The sequence below is a fragment of the Python bivittatus genome, unplaced genomic scaffold, assembly GCF_059951505.1.
Source record: "Python bivittatus isolate LINGU-HERP-01145 unplaced genomic scaffold, Pbiv_v1 ctg000020_np1212, whole genome shotgun sequence".
Lineage (NCBI taxonomy): Eukaryota > Metazoa > Chordata > Lepidosauria > Squamata > Pythonidae > Python > Python bivittatus.
In genome coordinates this window covers 67,283,947-67,308,709 of record NW_028277030.1, presented here as the reverse complement: position 1 = coordinate 67,308,709, position 24,763 = coordinate 67,283,947, and the positions used below count along the sequence as shown (strand labels likewise).

General features: G+C 38.8%; 1 protein-coding gene across 1 annotated transcript; it reads left to right on the top strand.

Annotated features, from left to right (window-relative positions):
• Positions 1 to 264: 264 nt before the first annotated feature.
• On the top strand, positions 265 to 17,322 carry THEMIS (thymocyte selection associated). Its single transcript, XM_007421007.3, has 4 exons — positions 265 to 542; positions 7,478 to 7,636; positions 9,326 to 9,784; positions 16,238 to 17,322. Exons 1-4 carry the CDS (start codon positions 452 to 454, stop codon positions 17,320 to 17,322), a joined length of 1,794 nt encoding a protein of 597 aa, XP_007421069.3. The 5' UTR covers positions 265 to 451.
• Positions 17,323 to 24,763: the final 7,441 nt, after the last annotated feature.

The window sequence follows — 24,763 nt, the reverse complement described above, 5'->3', positions numbered from 1 at the left end:
AGAAAGAAAGAAAGAAAGAAAGAAAGAAAGAAAGAAAGAAAGAAAGAAAGAAAGAAAGAAAGAAAGAAAGGGCTTCTTTAAAAGAAGAAAACTCTCTGCTTTAATGTTAAATGTTCCAGAGCTTCATTGTTAATCTGTCAAAGTCAATATTTCTGTGTACAGCTGCTTGTAAACTGTATTTCCTGTAGCCCAGATTGGTACAAGAAGTAGGTAGCGCATACCCAGGTGTTCAGTGCAGCTCTCTTAGCAGTCTTATTCCTTTTTTACAGCAACCCAGAGTGAAGTCAGAGGAAGTGGTCTCCCAGTGAAGAATTATGAGACCTTGTCTCTGCTAGAGAAAGCATACTTCAGAATTTCCCAGGCTTGATTTCAAATGCAAGAAGAGATAACAGAAAGCCTCTTATAAGGTGCTTGGCTTTAAGCCTGGCATCTCCCTGTTGCTCTGCAGACTATGGCCTGTAGCCTGAAGAATTTCATCCATTCTCTGGATCCAAAATCCCTACCTCGGATTCTGCAAATCCAGTCTGGCTTTTATGATGAAGGTGAGCTTTGGTCTGAATCACCTAACTGTGTGTAGCAGTGCAGTTTCAGCATTTATCTGAGGGTGAATATTGTAAGAACAGCATTATGTCATTACTAGCGGGACCCCTTACATCAGTAGTGAATTTAGACTCCTGACTAAATCTCTGATTGATCAGCACAGTTAAAACACTTGACTAATGACAGCATTCATAGTTGCCATCCTCCTCAAGCACAGAAAAGTAAGTCTAAGTTGTCACTGAACCATGAAGGGTAGTCTAAAGACATTCTAACATGAGTGTCATCTGAACGGGTGGCATATATGAGGCTAGAAAAAATAGAAGTGTTTGAAGTAGGCTATCAGAAATGTACTGAGTCCAGATAGTGTCACGCCAAAGCAGCAAGGCCAATGGCATGAACTTTAGCTGTAACTCAGAGTGTTTTGTACACTTTGTACTTTTTATACCACTATTCATATTTGGTTTCTTTTTCATTGTATATTCTATTATTTCTCTGTGTCACTTGAATATATATTAGATAGGACAGAAAGTAAATGATGGGATGAGAGACAGAGAAATTAGGACTGCTTGTTCATGATTAAATTAATAATGTTTCAATAAAACAAATAAAAAGGGAAGTTTGAGGAGGAAGCTTTCATGATGCTTCCAGATGACACATTGTTCAGTCCTGCCAACTTCTTCACAGTATTTGATAGAATATCCAGAGAATGTCATTTATCATTTATAACCTTCCGATGTTTGCCTGTGGTTTTTCTATTTTTTTTTTCCTTTATGGGAAAAAGTATATCCAGGAAGGCCCAATAAAATAGTGGTAAAACAGCTCTGCATTTGTAGTGTAAGAGCCTTCCTTCTACAAGGACCACCTAATGAGAGTATATCTGGACACATAGCAAATAAGGATCAGATGTAATATAATTCAGGAATTGACATGTAGAAGTTTCATAAATAAGTGTTCAAAGTATTTCATGAAATTTAGCAATAAAGTTGGCTTTGTTGCTAAACAAATTTAGCTTTGTTGCTAAATCTACTAAAAGAAGTGTGCATCTGGAAATAGACTTGTGCCATTGCTAGATGTGTACAGAAAAAAAAAACTTGGTCTGCACTCAATATCTGAAGATGCCTTCATGAAAAAATCATTGTCATTAACTTTTTAGCACCTGTTATTGATAGGCATAGTTCCATGCTAAATGTGGCTGATTGATGCAAAAGAAACAGCAGTTCTGCTCACAATTAACTTAGCCTGTGTGTCCTATGCATATTTTAACCTGGTTCTCTCTAGCTGACCTGGGACCATGACTCCCCCAATTCTCTGCTAAATGGGATTAATAAGAGCTTCAGACCAACACATGCAAGGGATGTCTGGTTAGGAGACTCTGATCTTTTTCTGAACCCTTTAAAGTAGGAATAGGGGAAGGAATAGAGCCTTAACAGTACCATCACAATAATATTATTGTATGGGAATGGGTATTAGGGGTCCCTTATTGACACAGCTTTTGGTATTCTATATTTATGATGGTGAGAGTAACTGGAGAAAGTTCTTCAGTCCCAGAGGGTCAACCTTTCAGGGTATGCCATAGCTTACAGGAACACTACTTTATTATTGGAGGGCAGAATAACAGTCTGGAAACCCTGCCAGAGTTTCCCTCTGCACCCTCTTACACAAACACCACCATCAAGGTGGGTTATTTTGAGAATCTTTCTTTCTTTCTTTCTTTCTTCCTTCCTTCCTTCCTTCCTTCCTTCCTTCCTTCCTTCCTTCCTTCCTTTCTTTCTTTCTTTCTTTCTTTCTTTCTTTCTTTCTTTCTTTCTTTCTCTTTCTTCTCACACCTTCCCCTTTCTCAGGACTGAATTGTCTTTTATCTTCCCTCAATGACTTCTGCATACCTATATCAATGTTATATCCACATCCCTCTATGCAGAGGACTCAAACCTCATCTGATCAGCAGCATAAGAAAGCTGAAAAGCAGTAGGTATAAAATAAAGCAGCTGTGGTCTTGGGAATGCTTTTTCATGGAATTAAGCAAACATATCTATGGTACTATTGGATTGTTTGGTTGATTATGTGCCATGAAGTCAGTGTCAACTCTTAGCAACCACATAGATAGTTTTCTCCATGATGATCTGTCCCTAACTTAGTTTTTCAGGTCTTCTAATGATGTACTCATCACCACTGTAACTGAGTCCATCCACCTTGCTGCTGGTCATCTTCTTATTTTCTTTCCTTCTACCTTTCCCAGCATTAGAGCCTTTTCCAGAGAGTTGGTCTTTGCATAATCTGTCTGAAGTAGAATAATTTGAGCCTGGTCACTTCTGCCTCAAGTGAGAACTCTGAGCTGATTTGTTCGATGATCTATTTGTTTGCTTTCTTGGCTGTTTATGATCTTCTCAAGAGTCTTCTCCAACACCAAAGTTCAAAAGCATCAAAACTCTTCCTTTCCTGCTTCTTTAAAGTCCAACTTTCACTTCAATAGAGTGTCACACAAAATACCATGGCTTGCACTATTCTGATCTTTGTAGGCATCGATACATCATAGCATCTGAATTCCTAGGCCTTCATGTCTGCTCTACCAAGTGTTAGTCTGTGGCGTATTTCTTGACTGCTTGCTTCTTTAGTGTTGATGGTTGATCCTAAAGGGCAGAGGCTATCCAGAAGATACTTCAATATCTTCATTGTCAATTCTAAGGCTGGCTGTTCTACTTATTGTCATTAGTACGGTACTATGAGCACAGCCCAATGCCCTGCTGTTTTCATATGGTTGTCTTTTAATGCATAGCCATTGCTGCCCATGATCTCACACAAACTGCTCTACTCAGAATACCACAAAACCACATTAAAATGAAGAGAAGCCTCAGAAATCATAATGCCTAACTTATTTTCTCACCCTCAATTATTTTAGGAAACTTGTGCTAACCCACGTTACCAGAAGTATTTGCAATAAATATGATAATATACTAAGTGAGTTCAATAGCAGATGAAAACCAGAAAGTGATCTACGGAAGTATAGCTCTACAAAGAGCTGCAGTTTTGTTAACTGATAATTTAAACCCACTTTTAACATATTAGCAGCTTTCTCAAAATCTTTTGGATTCTTGGCTCGTTTGGCCGTTCTTTGAAAAAGTCATGGGGTAGGAAAGACACAGAATGATTGCTGTAGGAAATAGTTAATATGGTTGTGTCCCATCATAAAATGATAAAGGTTCCTTTGTTCCTCATTCTCTTGCTTTCTCTTTCTCCTTCTCTCTCTCTTCTCACACACACAGACGAACAGAAAGAAAATTTGCAAAGGAGGAAGTTTCTTTTTTCTCCCCTACACAAATGAATGGAACAATTTTCTCCATTCAGGTTTCTAAGAAGAAAAACCGTACTGTACTTCCAGAAAAGCAGCTAGAGGGTAGAAAAGGAGTTGGGCAGCTAATAAATTTGATTAAATAAATAAATAGCTGATTTGTATCTTTGACCTTTTGTCCCAGAGTTTTTGGGAAGATGATTCCCATCTCCCATAGACCTTCCTTATCTGGACTGCAAATTTGGATGACTGCTAGAATAAAGCAAAGAGATAGAAGATCTCTAGCAGTTCATTCCACTCTATCAGCAGCCCCAACTCGGTTTGGCTGTACCTGCTAGACTGGAGAGAGATGGTCCATAATTGTCTGCAAAATGGGGTTTATGCATAGACAAAACAGATTGTAATGGGCTGTGAGAATAACCTTGGTAGACAGGAGGGAGAGTTACAGCCTAGACAATGGTCAGACAAAAGATGCCTCAGCCCCAGAAGGAATAGAATCATGGAAAAAGTCTCAGATGGGAAAGTAAAGGCAGGGGAGGGGAGAAGCGCTTTCAGACTTGCAAGATTCTGTTACTGTAACCTTACAATAAAGGTAGTCTTAGTACTCATGGTTTTGGTGTCTTGTCTGGACTACCTCAAAGGGATGACAAAGATTGAGAAGGTATTTGGATTCGTTTTTTAAGAATTCAGGGTTTCTCAAATGTTGCAACACTGCATTCCTTAAAATGCTCAATGGATGTATGTGATCTCCCCCTCCCACAAATAAAAAAATAAAGCTGCAGTGCTTGGCGGATATGTTTGACTGATCTCTCAAAGGTTGCTAGAGGCTTTGCTGCCCCACTTCGCCTGCACAAAACCTACTGCAGGTGTGTCCAGGCAAACTGGAAAGAGTTTCAACAATGTTTCAGGTTTGCCTGAGTGGGCAACCTCAAAAGTCACTTCTCAGGGCTTATTTGTAGACTCGTCCAAGGAAAGCAAGAGTGAGTTCTGACTGCTGCAAGCAAAGCAGGAGCTCTCAAAACTCATTCTGGCCTTTGCAAAATAAATAGCTGTCATCCTCCAACCCTCCGGCCTTGCTTGCAACCCTCCCTCCACTTTCATGCTACAACCTGAATGCAATGTTTTCTACTAGGAGGTCCTCCTGCCCTAGAAGAGATAATTGATTTGAAAGGGTTGTGTCCTGTATGTGAGATCAAAATCCCCCAAACTCAGCCTATTACAGATAATCCTCATTTAGTGACCGCCTCAGACAGTGACCATTTGCAGTTACAACAGAGATGAAGAAGTAACTTTGCAACCCATGCCCATGTTCACAACCTTCACAGAGTCTCTCTCTCAGTCACAGGTTCACTATTATAGTCAATTAGTGCACATTGTCCTGTGCCTGACCCATTTTTCTCTCCTCTCCCCCCAAAGCAGAGAGATTGCCTAAACAAGCTGTCTCTTCCTGAGCTGTTTTTCTCTGCAGGGCAAGCACTTCCTTAAAAAGTACTAACCACAAGTTAACAAGTTCAGCTCTGTGACCTCAATGAGTTGATTAGAACCTTCCAGCTTGCAGCTGCTGGCATCTGAAATTGACAAGGCCCTAATCAGTTTCACCCTAAGGCTTTTGTCTGCCTCCTAAGCAGCTCACTGGGCAAACAGCAGGGCTGGTGCATCCCTTTGATGTGTGTTCCCAGTTGTGTGCCTGCTTACTCTGTTGTCATCCTCCCTCTCCAATGAATGTAAATACAAACATCAATTCTCTTCTTGCTAATTATCCCAGTGCTGGGGAAAGCATTCCACAGGGCAGGGGAATAGTGGGAAAAGGCTATAAGATTTGCTCTTTTACCTGGCTTCCTCATGAGTCGAGTTCCAGAAACCTTCTCCTCCATTTGGGCCCACCCAGCTGTTTGGGGGTCATATCCTTCTGATGCTGTAAAGCAAAGGAAAGCTGAAGTGAAATCATAAGTCACATGATTTTCAACTTAGTGACTGCTTCACTTAACACCAGAACCAATTGCGTTCACTAAACAAGGACTAGCTGTAATCATCTCCATAGCTATATTATGATTGTAATCGAAGCTCAAGAAAGGCTAGCGCTCAGGCCCCCATATCTGGGCTGCAAACATCTGGAACACCACTAGAGGGTAGCCAAGAGTTTGTTTCTTGTACTTCTTTGCTGCCATTGCAAATTTTTGCATCCCAAGAAGGTCATTCTGATTTTCCCACTATTTCTCCCAGCCAAAACACTTGACACCTTTTCAAGGTTTGGTTCAATTAAATGCTGAATACCTAGAGCAGTCCAAGTTTTGTTTCATAAAACCATAGGCAATTTGAAGCCATACAGCAGGTATTTCAGGAGGCAATGTTTTGTTTCAAGTTAGAAACAAAAAAACATTTCCCATTTTCCCCTCCCCTGGCAATTATTTCATAATCCGTACTGAAGAAATGAATGATTGCAGTGATTCATTTAAGCATAAATATGATTTTAAAGAACAGTAAGTCTCCTAAAAATGCATCTGATTTACTGAAACTGTCTCCTCAAAGGAGTCAAATAAATGTGGATATTGAATAAGCTAAGCGTGTTATTTGCCAATTGATTTCAGGGAAATGAATTTGTATTCCCCACCTTACAAAAAGCTTTCCTTTTAAAAATATGCACAATAACAATTTTATAGACAACTGAATTTTCTGCTGACTTAAGGATGTTAAAAAGTGTCATGCTTTCCCTAAGAAATGTGGATATGCCCAGAACCATTTATTTAGATTTAAATCCCATGTGCTCTAAAATGTATAGGATAAAAAAATAAAGCCAAGACAGAGAACTGCTGTGTTATTTGAGGTGGAGGAAGCAGAGTCTTGAAGTCAACTGAAGCTGCCATTTGTAAGCAATATTAGGAATGTGTTTCAATTACAAACTGCTCGGTAATTTCTAAAATTATCCTCTTGTTTGGGCTCTTCCTTTAAAATGGCCTGTATGGCTAGGGTTTTGTTTTTGTTTTTTGTTTTGTGCTTTTGAGTCAGTGTTGACTCCTGGCGACTGCCTGGACTAGTCCCTGAAGTTTTCTTGGCAGCATTTTCAGAAGTGGCTTGCCATTGCTTGCTTCTTCCTAGGGCTGAGAGGGAGTGACTGGCCCAAGGTCACCCAGCTGGCTTCGTGCCTAAGGTGGGCCTAGAACTCGCATCTCCCATTTTTTAGCCTGGTGCCTTAACCACTGCACCAAACTGGCTCCCTTCTGTACACTTGAGTGACTGCTAAAGGTTTTTTCAATCAGCCATAAACAATTTGAAAATATTAGATGCTAGCAGTACTGGTGGTTCACGGAATTACATGCAAAGTTCTGGGAACAAATTAAACAAATAGTTTCTGGACAAGGCTGGACAAATTGCAGAAGGGATGACAGAGAAAGCTTTGCTTCTTTTGGAAGCTGCCATGCCTCCTTAGACGCAGATGAAAGTATAGGTTAGCAAGTCTCAGAATAATTATTTTGGTTCTCACTTATCTTGATATTTAGACCCAAAATAATAGGAACGTAGATGATGGTATCTAAACTGTGCACTAACGGTAAAAAATGTGGCTTCTCAAAGGAGGAGTAAAATTTATGGAACTGTACTTTGAAACTGCTAATAACATCAGTAAAACTTCTTTATCTTCACATTATCTCTCAGGTTCGATGTATGAAAAGCTTGGCCATGAATGTTGTTTGTCCACAGGCGATGTGATTAAAGTTGTTGCATTAGACATAAAAAAAATCCTTGCAAGTAATCAAGCAAGTGAAGATGCAAACCTACAGCCCACTACAGTAGAACTACCTCTAAATTTTCCAGGTACAGTGCAATATTTTTCTGCTTAGATAAGAAAGCCAATGAGCAGAGTGAAACAGCATAAAAAAGTTTTGAAGTAGTTATTTTCCAGGTGTCCTATCTGCAATGAACTTCAGCTTCTCCTGAATTTACCTCCATGATACATAGTAGTCAGCCTTATCTGAAAGATGAACAAGTATAGACCAAAAATAAAAAAAATCCCAAGTCTATACCACAATTTTATGGCATTACATTTTATAGGGAAAAATCAGAGATAGCAATGCATTTTCCAGAACATACAATGCCAGCCATAAATCCCATTATATCAAAAGTTACAGTTTAATCACACAGCCAAATTAATTTTCACTTCCTGGTTCTCTAAACGTCTCACTGAACCTTCCACTATGGAAAAAAGAAAAAGAAAACAATAAAAACTCTTTCCAAATATACATAAGCACTCTTCCCCCCAACCCACATCCCATAGTTCTAATAAAACAGTCTCAATGGCTCTGATTAACATGAAAATAAAAACACCTTTCAAGTATTTCATTTGCAGAACCTTTTGGTTCTTAGCATTCCAAGGCTGTAATTAGAACTAGATAACCCAAACCCTGCAATGCCTAAACACAAAACTCATGGGTATAGCTGCCACCCTCTACTGCAGTGTTGTCCAAACTTGGCCACTTTAAGATGAGTGGACTTCAACTCCCAGAATTCCCCAGCCAGCATGGCTGGCTGGGGAATTCTGGGAGTTGAAGTCCACTCATCTTAAAGTGGCCAAGTTTGGACAACACTGCTCTACTGTCACCATTCATCACAATACTTTCTGGTTCCAGAGTCCTGGCCAAAAACTCCATCCAAGACTATATACTGGGAGCAGGGAGGAAACTCTGATTTCTACTGCTTCCTAGCTGGGAAAAAAATTCTTTCTAGCTACTCAAAAGTTAAGCTATAACAATATAAAGCTAGCTGAAAGGGGACAACAGATTATATGCTTGCATTTTTATATAAGCCAATGACCAAATGTTTACGAAGCTCACTAGGTAGTCTTAAACATTAGGTAGTCCCAAAGAGGGGAAGATGGAAAATCAGAGGCTGCAGCATGGAGAGGGTGGCCCTGCCCATTTTGGGCTTCATCTGTAGCTTCAGCCCCACTCACAATTGGCCTCTACCCTCATTATTACTGGCATTACCCCTTCAGCAGAGTAAAAAGATTAAAAGCAAAAGCAAATCCTTCTCTCTGAAAGAAGGATGTACAGTTACTTGTACACACCATTATTTGTACACACTTGTACACAGTTACTTGTACACCCTCATGTTAGAAGGAGCCTCAAAAGTCTTATGGCTCGATATTCTGCAAATGAAGTAGCTTAAATCCTGGGCCGATAACATTTCAATTATTAATTTGACAAATGAAAATGAGCAAATGTCACCACAGTGGGTACCCTCAGAGCATTCCCAGATGTGCACACACATGCACACACATGTAAACCTACATATATAAATGGCAGGCATATTTTTGTATAAGTCAAATGGGAAAAAATATAGATTGTTTTGTACATTTTTTTATTTTACAAAAATATTATCATCTTTTTCTAGTTTAATACAATTTCCTGAATTCATGCAACTATAAATATGAAATGAATGTTCAGTAATGTTTGATATTTGCATAATGTTAACATCTCTTTCTCAATTTAAAAATTGCCTTTGAAGGTCTTTGCAGGCTAGTGGCTGATAAAACCCCATATGTCAACGTTGCAGAAATTGTGAACAAAGTTTGGATTGGACCTACCCAGCATGAACAGCCATGCTTCTATTGCTCTAAGGATATGCAGGTAGAAAACCTGACCATCAAACAGGGGGAGAAATTTGCATTTATGTCTGTAGAAGATCACAATGAGACCCTGACAGTGAACTGTGAAATAAAGAGGAATGACCAGATACATGCCTTTCCTCTGCCACTTTCTCAAGAAGGTGATTTCTATGAATGTCAAGATGACCAGATATACACCCTGGAAGAGGTTGCCAAATGGAAAATCCCAAAGAGCCAAACACGGAAAGTCCTGTTCACTGATACTGGCAATGCCGGATACACTCCTGAGCTGCTGCCTAAGAATTTTGGAAGCTGTGTAGTTCTAGAAGCAATATATGAAGTCCATGCCGTGATGAAATGTAAGTTGATAAACACGAGCACCAAATCAGAAACACCAAGGTGTTTCAAAGACAAAAACATAGTGGCTCAATAGTTTGAGCAGGTTAATAAAGCTGAAAATTAAATGACTTAGCTCTAGCATATTTGTAATTCAATCTCATGTCATGTTTTATCCTAAGATCTGGAATAACTTGTTTAGCTGTTGACATAATGGGTCACAATGTGTATGAATGTGCAGGTAGCAGGTGCTTTTGATCCCCACACTCAGGCCAGATTGAAAATGAAATAGGTACAATTTAAAAGCTTCCATTATTCTGGAGATATAATTTACTGCTTGAATGAACAGAGATGCATCCACTTTGGTAAATCTTCTTTACTGCCGGGGCATTAGGAAAAGAGATAACAACAAGGGTCTTCCTCTCTGATTCTCTCTTCCTCTTTGTTCTGCTTTCCTCTGATTGGAGGATTCTTAGGATCTTTCTTCCCTTCAGCCTTCTTTCTACTGAAGGAGTATTTTCTCTCCCCCCACTTTTCCCCACCATGAGGACAAAAACCTCAGAGATGTAGGAACTCTATAATAAGATATGATTGATTGATTGATTGATTGATTGATTGATTATGTGCCATCAAGTTCTTTTCGACTCCTAGCGACCACATAGATTTTCTCCATGGCAGTCTATCCCTAACCTGTTATTTCAGATCTCCTAACAGTGCACTCATCACCGCTGGGTCCATCCACGTTGCTGCTGGTCGTCCTTTCCTTCCACCTTTCCCAGCATTACAGCCTTCTCCAGAGAGCTGGGCCTTCACATAAAGTGTCCAAAGTACGATAATTTGAGCCTGCTCATTTGTGCCTCGAGTGAGGACTCTGGGTCAATTTGTCTGATGATCCATCAGTTGATACTAACTTGTAGCTTACTTAAATGGTACTTGTCCTTTTGGATCCTAAGCATCTCTCACTAGCTATTTGTAACGAGCTATGTTCTACTTACATACATATGCTTTGCTAAATACAACACCCAGTGAATGAACTAGGAAAATTCAGTTGGAATTATCTCAACTTTTTTTCTGCGGTCCTCCAAACATAGCTAATACAGACAAGAAAGAACATTTTGACTGAATGTTAGCAAAGACCTTCCTAATAGTAAGTGCAATTCAGCAGTTAAACTAATTACCCAGTGTATTCAGTGGATGTGTTGAAGAAAGCCTTAATTTTGATTTTTGTGCTCAGCAAGGGATTGGACTTGATGACCTAAATGGTTATTTTCAACTCCGTAATTCTAAGCAGGACTTGCCTAGAAGGGCTAATGGAATAAAAAGAAAAACACTTGATTTCATCATCTGTAACTATTCTGCCAAAGCTCAGAGTAAAGTCTGATAAATGCTTCTATCACAAACCAGTGAGGTAGTAATCTGGTTTTTGGACTGCTTTACTTCAGGCTGCAGATGATGCTGGGGAGAGAGGCATGGCTGTGGTGTGGTGGGGATGGTGGTGATAATATAAATGAATGCCCCCAATTTAGAAAAAGCAAACAAAACCAGAAAGTTAGAAGATTCAAGGAGATGGGTACTAGTTTAACTTTCTTTCTGATAAGCTGAAAACGCTTAAAAGAAACAGCAGCAACATGTGTTGTTATGTTTCAGTGATAAACAGCAAGATTGTACAACACCCCAGAAATTATTAGAAGATATTGCAATAGTGGAGAGAATATGTAACTTAGGGTTGAATTGTTGGGTTCTTGGTGTTTTCTGAACTGGGTTTTCTTCTTGCTGGTGTTTAATTACCAGACCAGGTAACATCATCAGTGCTCTGATATGGAGAATTGAGGTTCTTTGGGCTGCATACAGATAGTCCTCACTTAACAACCATTTTTTTAGTGACCATCCAAAGTTACAACAGCACTGAAAAAAGTTACTTACAGCTGGTCCTTGCACTTATAACCGTTACAGTGCCCCCACGGTCACATGATTACGATCTGGGTGCTTGGTAATCAGCTCATACTTCACAGTTCAGTATCCCATGGTCACATGATCACCATTTGCAACCTTTCCAGCCGGCTTCAGCAAGCAAAATCAATAAGTAACCACATGATTCACTTAATGACCATGTGATTTGTGTAACAATTGCCGCAAAAAAGGTCGTAAAATTGAGTGCGGTCATGTGATGCTTCACTTAATGATCACCCCATTTAACGACAAATTTTCTGGTTCCTATTGTGGTTGTTAAGTGAGGACTACCTATATACAGAGCAGCTTGCCCTACCAGATGGTGTGTTTTCATGCAGGATGTGCATTGTTCTTTCTTCGAGTGGCACGCTCTTGTCTGGTACTTATTGTGGTGATGAGGTGCTGATTCCTGCTCATCTGAGTGTTGCTTAATAGATGTGTGATAAAGGAGAGCATACTCTGAGCTCTTTGCCCCTTTCTTTGACCTTTGATTGTTCCTTTTGAAAAATATATAGATAAATAAATATGCTTCTACTTGTCAGTCGATGGCTAAATCGTCAGGGTGCCAAGCTTCTAGGAATTCTCTGGCATCCTTAGGCCCAGCTTCATGTTTCTAGGCACATGGGAGTTTGAAAGTGGCAGCAGAATGCAGCTCTTTAAAACAGCTGCATCTTTCCCAGGATCATTGTAATGGAAAGGCCTCTTTGGAATCAGATCCAAAATGTAGCACAGCCCTACGAAATAGCACATCTTCATGAAAGCAGTGCTGATTTTTCTTGACTTTCCTTAATCAAACTAGAATAAATCCTTTGTGAATAGATAATAAAAACTATCCATGCATATATAATGTGTGAAGTAAAAGTAGCGTTTTTTTTAAAAAAAAGGTTTTCTAATAATCTAGAATAATAATTCTAATAATAAGTGAGATTTTTATATCTTCAGAGTGCTATCCCATTTTCCCTGGAGTTTGTCCCTTTACAGGTTTTCTGTTCCTCTTTGCAACTTTTCCCCATGTGGTTGTACCTTTAGCAGTGAGTTTTGGAGGAGAGGGGGCTACTGAAGTGGTCATTCTGAAGACATTGTAACACCAGAGGTAGCTGTAGACTTTACATGAAAGGCCAGAACCAAGAAAATCATCATCATCATTATGCTTGATTATGCAGCAACTGTGAACATGAAAACACAAATGCATGAAAAGTGCTTTCATCCTCATAAAATAGCAAGTTTTATAAGCACAGACCAATTTCAATTACTTGCCTGTGTCTATTTTCTGTTAGACACAGGCAACTATTTTCTGTGTACAGAATATGTGAGATTAGCTAGATGACCTGGAATTATGTATAGCTCTTTTGGTGCTGTTTATAACTTTATTATTCACCTGTGATAATACATCTTCATGTAGCTTGCTTTCAGAAGATCTATCCTCACTGTCAAATTCAGGAAATACTGACATTCTTAATCCTGACAACATACTTAATATTGACAACAAACTTAATTCCAGCAATGAATGCTTCTGTGAGCTAATCCATACTTTCTGCCTGGCCCATTGCTCCTGAGTGCAGGAGCAGATGATGTCATCCTACTCCCACTCCCATCCCATTGCAAATGCACCCCATGGCTGGGTTTTCCAGCTTCCATTCAAAACTGCTGTTTTCTGACCCAAGACATCTTAAGCCCTTCAGAATAGATGGCCTACAACACTTTGCTCTGTCCCAGCAGCAGCTTCAGCTCTGATTGGCTGCAGTCCCTGGCACATCCTCTCCCTTCCAGTAACTGGTCATTGCCCTGGGCACCTAATTAGTCCTGGGCTGCTGGGCTGCTATGTTCTCTGCTGATCAGCAGTTGCTGGTATTTTTCCCCCAATAATCTTTCAGCTGATTCATTAATAGCCCATTAAGTCAATGAACCTCAACCCTGGAAGCCCATATTCCATTCAGCTTTTTTATTTCCCAGTGGTCACCCTTACAGTTTCTGCCCAGGTGAGCCGTGCTCCCCTTGCTTTTCTACTCCCTCTTACCACAGCTGCAAATTTTCCTCCCTTTTCCTTTATTTTTAAAAATATAGCATCTTTACATTGCAGCCTAGGAACCTTGCTACTTGGTTTCTATTAAGCTGAAGTAGCCATTTTTCCTTGCTAAAATATTTCCAATGGTCTACAGAAGGATGTAGGAGTGAAAGAACAACCTGTTCCCTATTGCTGCGATTACTGTAGCATCAGAGCAATGATGGTACCCCAAGGGGAAAAAAGAAGAAAAGGAAGGCCATGCATTCGTATCAAAGGAGATAAGTGGGAAGGGGTATGTGAAGGCTTCCATGTATGCAAACATCTGGGAAAGCAAAGGAAAGGTACAGGGACCAGTGAGGAGGGAACAATCCCTAAAAGGAAAAGGCAGGCACTGGGAGACTGGTCCACTCAGGAGGCAGCTAGTGAGCTTCGCCTCCCCTGTGTGGACAGGAAAGGCAAGAAGCAGGGAATGAGCATGTAGGCCTTGTGGTGGCCATAGCCTAGGCAGTGTTTCTCAACCTTGGCAGCTTGAAGATGTATGGACTTCAACTCCCAGAATTCCCCAGAGCTGAAGTCCACACATCTTCAAGTTGCCAAGGTTAAGAAACACTGATCTAGACTGAGCTCCAGCTTGCTCCCATTGCTAACCCACTGCAACCCAGGGTGGAATTTGTGAAGTTAGCTTAAGAAACAGCTGGGAGCTACATGGGAGACAAGCAGCTTAGGCTGCAGTGTGGAATTGCCCAAAATGAAACTTCTGTTGTGCAACTGCCTGCCTCTTCTGATGAATTTTATGGAGGCAAGGGGTTCAACTGATTACACCTTCCACTGATCATTTCCCTCAAGATTCTCACACCTTCTCCACAAAAGCAATGTTGTAGAATCTTTTACAGTAATCCAATGTGATACAGTTGATAGTAACTCTAGCTGAAAGCACCCTTCAACATAACCTACAGCAGCAAGAAAAAGACAACAAAGGGAAAGGAAGTTTTCCTAAAGATATCCATATGTATTACAGAAATACAGCAAGTATGATTCTAGAGTCAGAGTTAGCATTTTTTTAAAAAGCTTTCTCCTAATTGCAGGATCAAGTTTCAAATATATTTTTCAGATAAAATAAAGAATTTATGTTATACCTGCATGCTTCAGTAACTATTCTGTTTTCCAACATATCAGTGAATTTCACCATGAGTTCACAGATAAATTGCAGTGAATATTTTCTAAACAGTTTCTGCTATGTTCTGTTGAGAAGTAACTTGTTTCCTAGAACAAGCTATTTGTTTTGTGAGCTGTGAAGAATAGATTCCTGCATTTCTTTGAAACAATATAGTATAAGATTGCAGTCTCAAGCCTAGCACTCATTCTGTTATAAATAAAATTGTCACAGCTAAGGGGGACTAATCAATATTTAGATAATGTGTGCAGTATGCAGATCTTCAGTATAAACTCAAGTGCATAATTCATTGTATGGCTCATAGAAAATGTAGGTTTGCTATATTTAACTGTGTCATTTTAAAGAATCTTGCTAAGAGGGATACTTCACTAACACATTGGATCTCACTTATGTACATAAAAATTCTATGGAATATGATGTGACATCAGCTTTCCCTGGCAGAAATACACCTGAATAATTGCAAACCAATATCTTTCAGCCATCATTATCTACAATTTATGGATAATAACAAATGTTGGAAAGATTACAAAGAAGGAACATTTACATATGTGGTGGTTATGTAAAAAAAACATCAGAACAGCTGGGAAGAAATATATAAAGACATTCAGAAAATCTTAAGCTGCTGGACTAGGATCAGGAAGACCCAGGTCCAAGTCCTGCCTTAGGCACAAAGCCAGTTGGGTAACCTCGGGCCAATCACTCTCTGTCCTCTGTGCTGTATCTCAGGAAGAACCATTTTGTGATACAAAGCCATCCTGCTCCATTTTGGATGCTAAGTGGAACAGACTGTGCAACTTAACTACAGTCTAAACTATGTAACTGTGTTTGAGTCTCACCTTAGGTGTGAAGCCAGCTGGGTTTCTTTAGGCCAGTTGCACTTCCTCAGCCCTAGGAAGAAGAAGGCAAGGGCAAACCACTTCCAACAATCTTTGCAAGAAAACTGCAGGGACTAGTCCAGACAGTCACCAGGAGTCAACACCGACTCAAAGGCATTCACACACACACACACACACACACACACACACAAAGTCACTAATCTGACCTCCCTAGGATCACAGAGTGTACTCGAAAGCACCCACAGTATATTACAATTGCTAGTACTGCTCTTAGACTACTATCATATTTCTTAAGTGCTGGATAACACACAATTAATTTCAACGCTTAACATAGGATTTAGAAATAACATTTAATCTCATGAATCATTGTTTCAAGCAACTCCCAGTATAACAATCAATGATATGTATAGAAAATAATTCATTTTTTATACAGTGAACTGTTGGATAATTAGCACCATTATATCATTAAAAACTGACCAGAATTTTGTTTCATTCTTTCTTTCTTTTTCAGTTCAAAAAGAGATCGTTCACTTCCATTCTGATTTAGATGTGGAAGTTGAGGATGTCACTGACCATTACAATATTAATAGTTTCCTCCAGCCATTATCAGTGAAAGATATATTAGAAAAGACAGACACTGGATCCCCTTTTGTTGTTGCTGTAGTTGAAGCCTCCATTGGAAACAAGCACTCTTATAATTTGCTGGGTCCTGGTAGAGAAATAGTAATTAACAAAAAATGTCAGGCAGCAAGAATCTTAGCATCTGAAATCAAGAATAATTCCTCTAAAAGACACTTTTTAATTCCTACCAGCTACAAAGGGAAATTCAAAAGGAAACCTCGGGAATTCCCAACCGCCTATGACCTGGAAATAGCAAGGAACATGAAGGAAAAGCTTCATGTTGCAGCCACCAAAGCTTTTGACTGTCCTCATGAAGAGATGTGCTCAGTTTCTGTGGGAGACGAATTTTTGATTCCGAAGTACCAGAAAAGCCAAGCTGCTGAATTTGGAAGGCAGTGTGTGCAGACTGCATTACCCTGTGAACAAATTATCTTGCCAAAGAAAGCCCATAAGCCCATCCTTCTTCCAATGTTCATGGAAGGGGGCTTCACTGAAGTGGTGCATGATAAGAAGCAATATGACCTTTTAGAGCTTTGCAACGATTTCCACCTTCCATTAAATGTCACAGTCGCCATAAGGGATCTTTCCATCCAGGAGGATATTTTGGCTGGCGTTCCCTGGCTGCAGCTTGAAGAGGAAATAAATGATTCTTACTTGTTAATCAGCAATTTCAATAATCCCACAGAAATCTGGGAAGTTTCTGTGCACTGTTTAAATATGACCTTCCAATTGCTGAGCGAACATCCAGAAGACACTGTGGCTCCAGAAGACCCAATAAAGTCAGTTGTAGAAGAGATTACAGAAGAGCAATACTATATGATGCGAAAATATAAAAATCAAGCCACAAACCCACCACCCAGACCTCCTAAAATACACATTGTAGAAGAATCCAAGTCATCTTTTCCCACCATTCCAGTTCACCATCTTTTTGATACACCAGAAGATGACAAGGTAGGAAGACACATAGACCTCTAGAAAGATACTAGTTATAAAGCAGAAACTCAGCTTCCTATTTTATTTCATGTCTAGTTATTATTATTGTTCTGAAAACTATTTAGTTCTACATTTGTCTGTTCCAGATTAATGGTGGTTTTGATCACACCTTAGTTTCTTTAGATTTTAGTTCATTGTATTTATTTTTTGCATTTATACTTGCTGCAGTCACAAGACTCTTGGTGTCATTAAGTCACTTAGGTTGCCCCACTGGGTAGATGTATGTGGTGATCATGTAAGGATAAATGGACCATTATAACAAGCCATTCATTCTGACATAAAATATAGATTTATATTTTGAGATGTTTTCCTTTATTTCTTTTTTTCTCTCTCTCCATGACTAATTCCTGAGACCAATCAATTTTTCAGAAGAATGAGGAAGAAGATGAGGATATGGTTTTTTATCTTTTCTATGTTAGTTTCCATCACCACACAGAATTTCTGGCATGTAAAATCATTACATTTCTCTTGAAATGTACATGACACATTCTGACACATGACACATTCTGAAGTAGCACAGTCCAAAGAGAGCTGTATCACATAATCCTTAATGTGTAGGCAAGGTATCAGTGGAAGAATATACCTAATATACCTAGTTTCTCTGTGTCATAAATGGTGAGTGGAATTAGTCAAGGTAATTATCAGAAGAGGGTGGAAAGAATTGTTTCCTTCAGCTTCAACAAAATAATTAGTTAGTTGATTGGTTAGTCAGGTGTCATCAAGTCAAGTTTGACTCAAGTGAATTATGTGGTCAATGCTCATCTTTTTGCCCTGTCTTTGGTAGTAACCTGTAACATTCCAGTAATCCATTTGATTCTGTCCATTCACATTATTCATTGCCTTCCTCTTCTTCTACTTTTCCTAATTCCTACCAAGCGTAAACATTTTTTTCCCCAGCCCATCATTTTCTTGCATCACATAGTGAAAGTAGTTAAGTCAGTTTCTGCTTGCTGATCATGGCTTTAAGTGAGCAGCCAGCCTTTATTTGATCCAGAATTGATGACTGCTGGTACTTGCACTTCATGGTAGCCTCAGTAAATATCTCCAAGACTGTAACTGGAAACATCCATCTTCTTTCTCCTGCTCTTTCTCAGGGTCCAGCTTTCCTAGTTGTATATTACCACAGGAAGACCATTGCTTTAATTATTCTGATGTTTTTGTCACTGAAATTTCTTTATCCTTCCTGATCTTACCTAAAACTGTCATCACCTTATTCCCAAAGATTAATGTGTTCTTGACTTCTCCAGCACACTGCCTTCTTTATCTATTTTGGAGCACAAGACACCAAAACCATCTATATTTCACTGTCAGATATAAGTTCACTAAGCATACTGTTAACATTGTGTTTGTCTTCTTAATATTTAACATTAAATTGGATTTTTTCACTTTCCATTATTTATTTCACAAGGAGCTCTTCAAAATCTTCTTTACTTTCAGCTAACAAAATGATGGTCTCTGCATATCTCATATTGTTAGCATTTTGACCTCTAATTTTGATTCATGCTGTCATCTCTTCCAATCCTGTCATGATATATCCACTGTATTAGTTAAACAAGTATGGGAATAATACACTGACCCCCTTTCTGTTTTTGAACCACTTTGTTTTACCAAATTCAGATCCTTCAGTAGCTTTCTGGTATGCCTATCCATCTTAATATGTTCCACCTTCTGACATGATGTGCATAGTCAAAGACCTTGCTGTAGTAAATGAAGCAAGATTAAGCCTCTTTCTTATGCTCTGAAGATATTATCATATCATAAAATACCATGTCTTTCTGCTTTCATGTCCCTCTTCCTTTTTGGAAAACCACCTTTCCTTTGGCATATGTGGTTCTATTCTTCTTTGTAAAATCTCAGGCCAGCTTTTTCTTGCATGAGAAATAAGTGCATCCTTATTATGGATTGCAAAGTAGTCTCTGTATTAGTGATCCTGGTTTGTATGAGCAAGCTCAGAATAGCTGAGCATACTCAGAGTTAAACTAGCTTTTGGTTGCATTTGTGGCCTACTGACCAAATTTTGCTGTCCTTACTATTAGCAAGGAATGCTGCATTTGGCATGGGTGTCACTATGACTGGTAATATAATTAGTATCTTTTCTGTCACACTAAAAAACAATATGTGAATGCCTCAATTGAACAAAACAATGGTGGGTGACAAAGGTCAATGGTCTGATCTTGTGGAGTTGTAGCAGATATGCAGAAAAGTACAGGTTTAATTATGAATGGAAGGGCTGAACTGTATGACAGAAAGTATGAATTTATGTCTTCTGGCTTGTTGTGAGTGCAAATGAAAGTAGGAACCCATAATTCAGTGATGGTTTCATGTGACACTCCAGTGACTAGTGACAATGAAAAAAACAGTAACAACAGATAAATTTTGGGGGGAAAATCTTTTTGGCTAGATGGGAATGAATCAAGAGAGTATGGAAAAATACTGGAGATCCAAAACTGAATAAGAATGGTGGCTATGATGAGAATCTGCTTAGAAAAGCGTACATTGAGATGGTTTGGTCATATAGATAGAATGAATGTGGAATGAATCCCAAAACAATTATGCAGAGGAAGAGTAAATAGGGAGATTGAAAGGGGACATTTGAGAATGTCAGGAAAGTCAGGAAATGATGAAATCCTCAAAAAGAAAGCGGAAAAGTTAAAGAACAAAAGGAAATTCATGCAGCAGTGTATGAAGCAGGTGAAAGCAAGAATGGTTTACAAGGATAGTAATTTATGGAACGATAATGCAAAAGGTATTGGCATAAACTAGGTAGATGATAGGTAATAGCACTTGGACATTCCACAACTGCTTACACTGTGATGAATACATATGTATGTCATTATATGAGACAGAGTTTAGAGTCATTACATGAGATAGGCAGCCATATAAGTACAATAGATAGATAGATAGATAGATAGATAGATAGATAGATAGATAGATAGATAGATAGATAGATGATAGATAGATAGATAGATAGATAGATAGATAGATAGATAGATAGATAGATAGATAGATAGATAGAGTATGTCAGTAGGAATACATGCAGTGGGTTAGTAACTGATGCATCCCCTTGCATATCTTTTCTGTGATATAGGTATATATTCCATTTTTCCTCAAACTCTGGGCCATGCAGTCTTGTGCCATATTTATCAATATATCAACAGAACCAAAAACAGTGATGATCACTTGAATCTTTTACATTCAAGTGAAATTTGTATTGATTTTCCAGGATGATTAGTATGCAGTCTTTCAACAAAGATGAATCAAAATCTCAGCCGAAGTAAAAGGTTTCCCCTGGGTGTAAATGAAGCAATTAAAGTTTGCCTTGACACCACAAAGGAGTTCACTGACAGTGACATTATTTTGGAAGTCAATATGTTTACCAGAAGCGAAGATGAGTGCTTTGTAAATCCCCTTCTTAATTATCTACTTACTCCTGACTCTATAAATTCTAGTGGGTGTCTGGATCCTGAAGTGCTTTAATTGGTTAATATTGAAGTTTGTAATTATTCCCTAAAACAAAAACAAAAAACAAATGTAATATTGTTTTTGAATTCATGCTTCAGCATTTACATGCAATCTTCCACTTTATGAGTAAAATACAATTAGGTACCCTATTTAGCATTTAATCTTATTCTGTGCCTCTGAAGAAAATCTTCAGAACAGCACTCAGCCTGAACTTACTCTCTTCTGTGCAGTGCCTAGTAACAGTACAAGGCTAGGTCAGCATCTCACTCACCCTGTGTGGAAATCAGCGGGAAGTAGGAGGATTCTAGGCTGAGTCTCAGAGCTCCTTATGATAAAACATTTGAAGCCAGTTGAATGGAGGTAGTCCAGAAAATATTATATTTTTAGGTCACTGGATGGATTACACAATACTGCACACAGAATAAGTTTGTTTCAAAGGTCCTTGCCTAATTAGAACATTTATAAAATTGAAAGCTTAAAATTTGGTATTATATCTCCCCCCAAAATCTATGCCAAAGTTATATGCTGTTTGGACTGCAAAACCTTGGACTGCAAAACTCTCTTGTGAATCCAGTCAGGGTTTCCCATTAAAACAGAACTTTCCTTCTTAAAGCACAATGTTGCTCAGTCACTCAAAAACTGTGCTCAGGCTTTATGGAGGTTGGCACCTCACATGTTTTCTTCATCTCTCTGATCACATATTTGCCTGCCAGAGCCTCTACCTTCCTCTACAAGCATCCCTGACTGCTCTTTTGCCTACCTCTAGATTGACATCAGATTGGTTTCAAATATCTAAGGCATGGCGTTTGTGGACATTCTAAAGCCCCTAACCCTTGGCCATGCTATCTGCTGCACAAGTTCCTAGGAACCCCATTCACTGTTGTCCACTCCCCAGCTGCTCAACCCACATCTGGGCCACAGAGAAGGGATCACATGTGTGGCCTCCAAAAGTTTCCATAGGGGCTACTACAGTCCCCCAATCCTGGTCTAAGGGAATCTCTGTAAGTTACATGATCATGTCCATGAAGTCACAAGGCATGTAACTCAAAGAAGATGTTACATTCTTTGCACAGTTTTGCCCAGCTAGGAGCAAGAAGGTTTTGAAAGGGGGGATGTTGTCCTCGTGGTACTTTATATTCAGAGGCTCTGCTTTTTCACTATCCACATAAAACAGCACTAACCAAAAGCTTCAGAGAGAAGACAGAGGTGTTGCAGTGAAACAAAGCTTATAGAACACAATCCGACCATATGGAGGATAGCTTTGAAAAGAGACAAGAAGTCAAAGTCATGAAGGTTAATAGCAGTTACCAGTTAGGATAGCCACATATTACATCTAGTAAAAGAGGCAGAATTGCTGCTTAGGGTTAGGCCCTGTGGGAAAAAGGGTGCTAGACTGGATGTGATCTTGGGGAGCCAATGCAACTATTCTCATACACGCCTCTGCTCAGAACTGACAGATGAAGTTTCAGAAAAACATGACAAGCTGTTTTCAACAACAGTAAATAAAACTGCCCATAGATTTTCTGGCTTGAATGAACATGCATTAAAAAAATATTATTCTTTTGTGTTGTCATACTTTGATGCTTCCCCCCATTCCCCCACAGAAAAAGTTGGCATCATTTCATCATTATCCTTTTTTAACCTTATAGGAAAAATAAGTCAATAGGCGAAAGAGGGTCCTGGGTTCAGAGATTTCAGAGTACCATTCCATTATTCTGAGTGCTTCAAAGACTCAAAGAGCTTTATTTTCTCCTCTCTCTCTCTCTTCCTTTTAATCTTAAAGGAGATTAGATTATCAATCGATTATACAGAGATGTCACAATTGTATTGTTGTAGTTTAGTCGTTAAGTCGTGTCCGACTCTTCATGACCCCATGAACCATATTGCACCAGGCCTTCCTGTCCTTCACTGCCTCCCTGAGTTTGCTCAGTTTCATGCTCATTGCTTCAGTGATGCTATCTAACCATCTCATCCTCTGCCGTCCTCTTCTCCTTTTGCCTTCAATCTTTCCCAGCATCAGGGTCTTCTCCAAAGAGATCTCTCTTCGCATTAGGTGACCAAAATATCTGAGCTTGAGCTTCATTATCGATCCTTCCAATGAGTAATCAGGGTTGACACAATTGTATGCCGCGTTGTTATTTTTACTTTGAAGCACGCGTTCAACATCTATTAGCCAAAGCAAGAGTTAAACTTGCACACAGAAGAGAGGACAGATTCCCTTAAGAGTTATTTTGGGAACCTAAGTGGGAATTATGTGGTGTCTGTGCCTGTGCTAACTCTCCCCATGGAGCTGAATTTAAAGTCTAAACAGGCCCTGTAGAAACCGTTGAAATCACAGCCTGTAGGTGAAATTGAATATAATTTCATGCCAGTCACTAACAAAGCAGCCACCAAGATGCTGAAAAGAGCTGCCATTTAAATAATTATTCCATGAATTTTACATACAAACAGTATGATAAAGTAGGACCCACTAGGTTGGCAACACAGAGTTTTGTTTGTTCATATCCAAGACTGTCTGCTGAAATGATGAGGGAATTACTAAAGTGTTAATCTTCCATAATGGTAATGAAATAAATAACAGCATTGCTCAGTCCTCTGCACAATAAGAACATGGACTGAAGAATCAAGGGTTGAAGGCATTCAGTAGACCACAAGGGTAGTGTAGTACAATGGTTACAGTGTCAGTAGGAGTGGGGAAATTCAGTCCATCCTCAGCCAGGGAACTCCTTGAGTGACTTTGGGCCCCAACCCATCTAACAGAGTTGTTCTTACAGGCAAAATGAAGAGGAGGAAGATCTATAATCACTTTGAGTCCCCGAATGAAAATATGGTATATAAATCTAACAAATAAAAAATGAATAATAGTGGGTTTAATAATGTATTATTTCATTTATTTCCCTATTGTCTAGTGTTATTGCTATATTACACAGAAGAACATCATGTGTTTATTTTCAAATTGCAACACTCCTGCAGACTAGAGAATACAGTCAAGGAAAACTTTCAGAAACTTTCTGAGTTTCAGCAATTCTAACTATAATAATATATAATAGCTGCAAGAGATCAGCATAACTGGACTGATAATTTAATTCCCATTATATAATTACCGGTATTTCTGTCATTTTTTTCTGTGAGCTGGACTGTCCCTATGGTTTTAAGTTACAGGTGGAGAAATCTGAAGGATGCATAGGTTGGATGTTATGCATCAAGGTTCTTATGGAAATCTCCATTTGCATAAGGAGTTTGTTCCTAGCTGTATACCAGTTAACCAGATGTAGTGGAATAAAGCAAAGTAATTTCATTTTGAAGAATTCTTGTACAAGAGGTGCCCTCCCTAGGCAAAGCTTTACAGGAAGGGACCCAGAAAAATGGTTAGCATAGTTTTTATAGGACTACAGAATACTCATTATTATTCAACAATGCTCATCATTATTCAACAGTTACACTTCAGCTTCTATAAGCCAATTATATACTATTAAGTTTCCCTTCTTAGATTTCAGTCTCCGTCAGTTTATCTTTATCCTTTATCTTTATAATCTTTATCTTTATAATCTTTATCCTTTATCTAATCTCTATACTTTTAGGAATCTTCTTCTCCCCCAGGCAAAGACAAACTGTTTTTTTTATTATAAGAACTTTATTAAATTATAAAAAGCATAAAGATAAAAGCAAACAAGAACTAATAATCAAAGAGAGAAGTAGAGAACAAGAGAGTTAGAAATAAAGAAAGAATGCAAAAGTGATGGAAAGTGAAGAAAAGGGAAAAAAGGAAAAATTACAAAAAGAATGACTTCCGACTTCTTATACAGCAGATATAGATAAATCATATAATAACCTCTTACTCTAAAACTACCTCAATATACATATTTTGTATAACATTTAACTAATCATCAAATCCATATCTCATAATTTCATTTTTTCTGTTTCCTGCAAAAAGTCCAAAAGGGGCTTCCAATTGGCATTA

Coding starts and splice junctions, on each gene's coding strand:
- THEMIS (XM_007421007.3), top strand. CDS start 452: ATGGCCTGTAGCCTGAAGAATTTCATCCATTCTCTGGATCCAAAATCC. Junction 543..7,477: donor GTCTGGCTTTTATGATGAAG/GTGAGCTTTGGT, acceptor ATTATCTCTCAG/GTTCGATGTATGAAAAGCTT. Junction 9,785..16,237: donor AGTCCATGCCGTGATGAAAT/GTAAGTTGATAA, acceptor TTTCTTTTTCAG/TTCAAAAAGAGATCGTTCAC.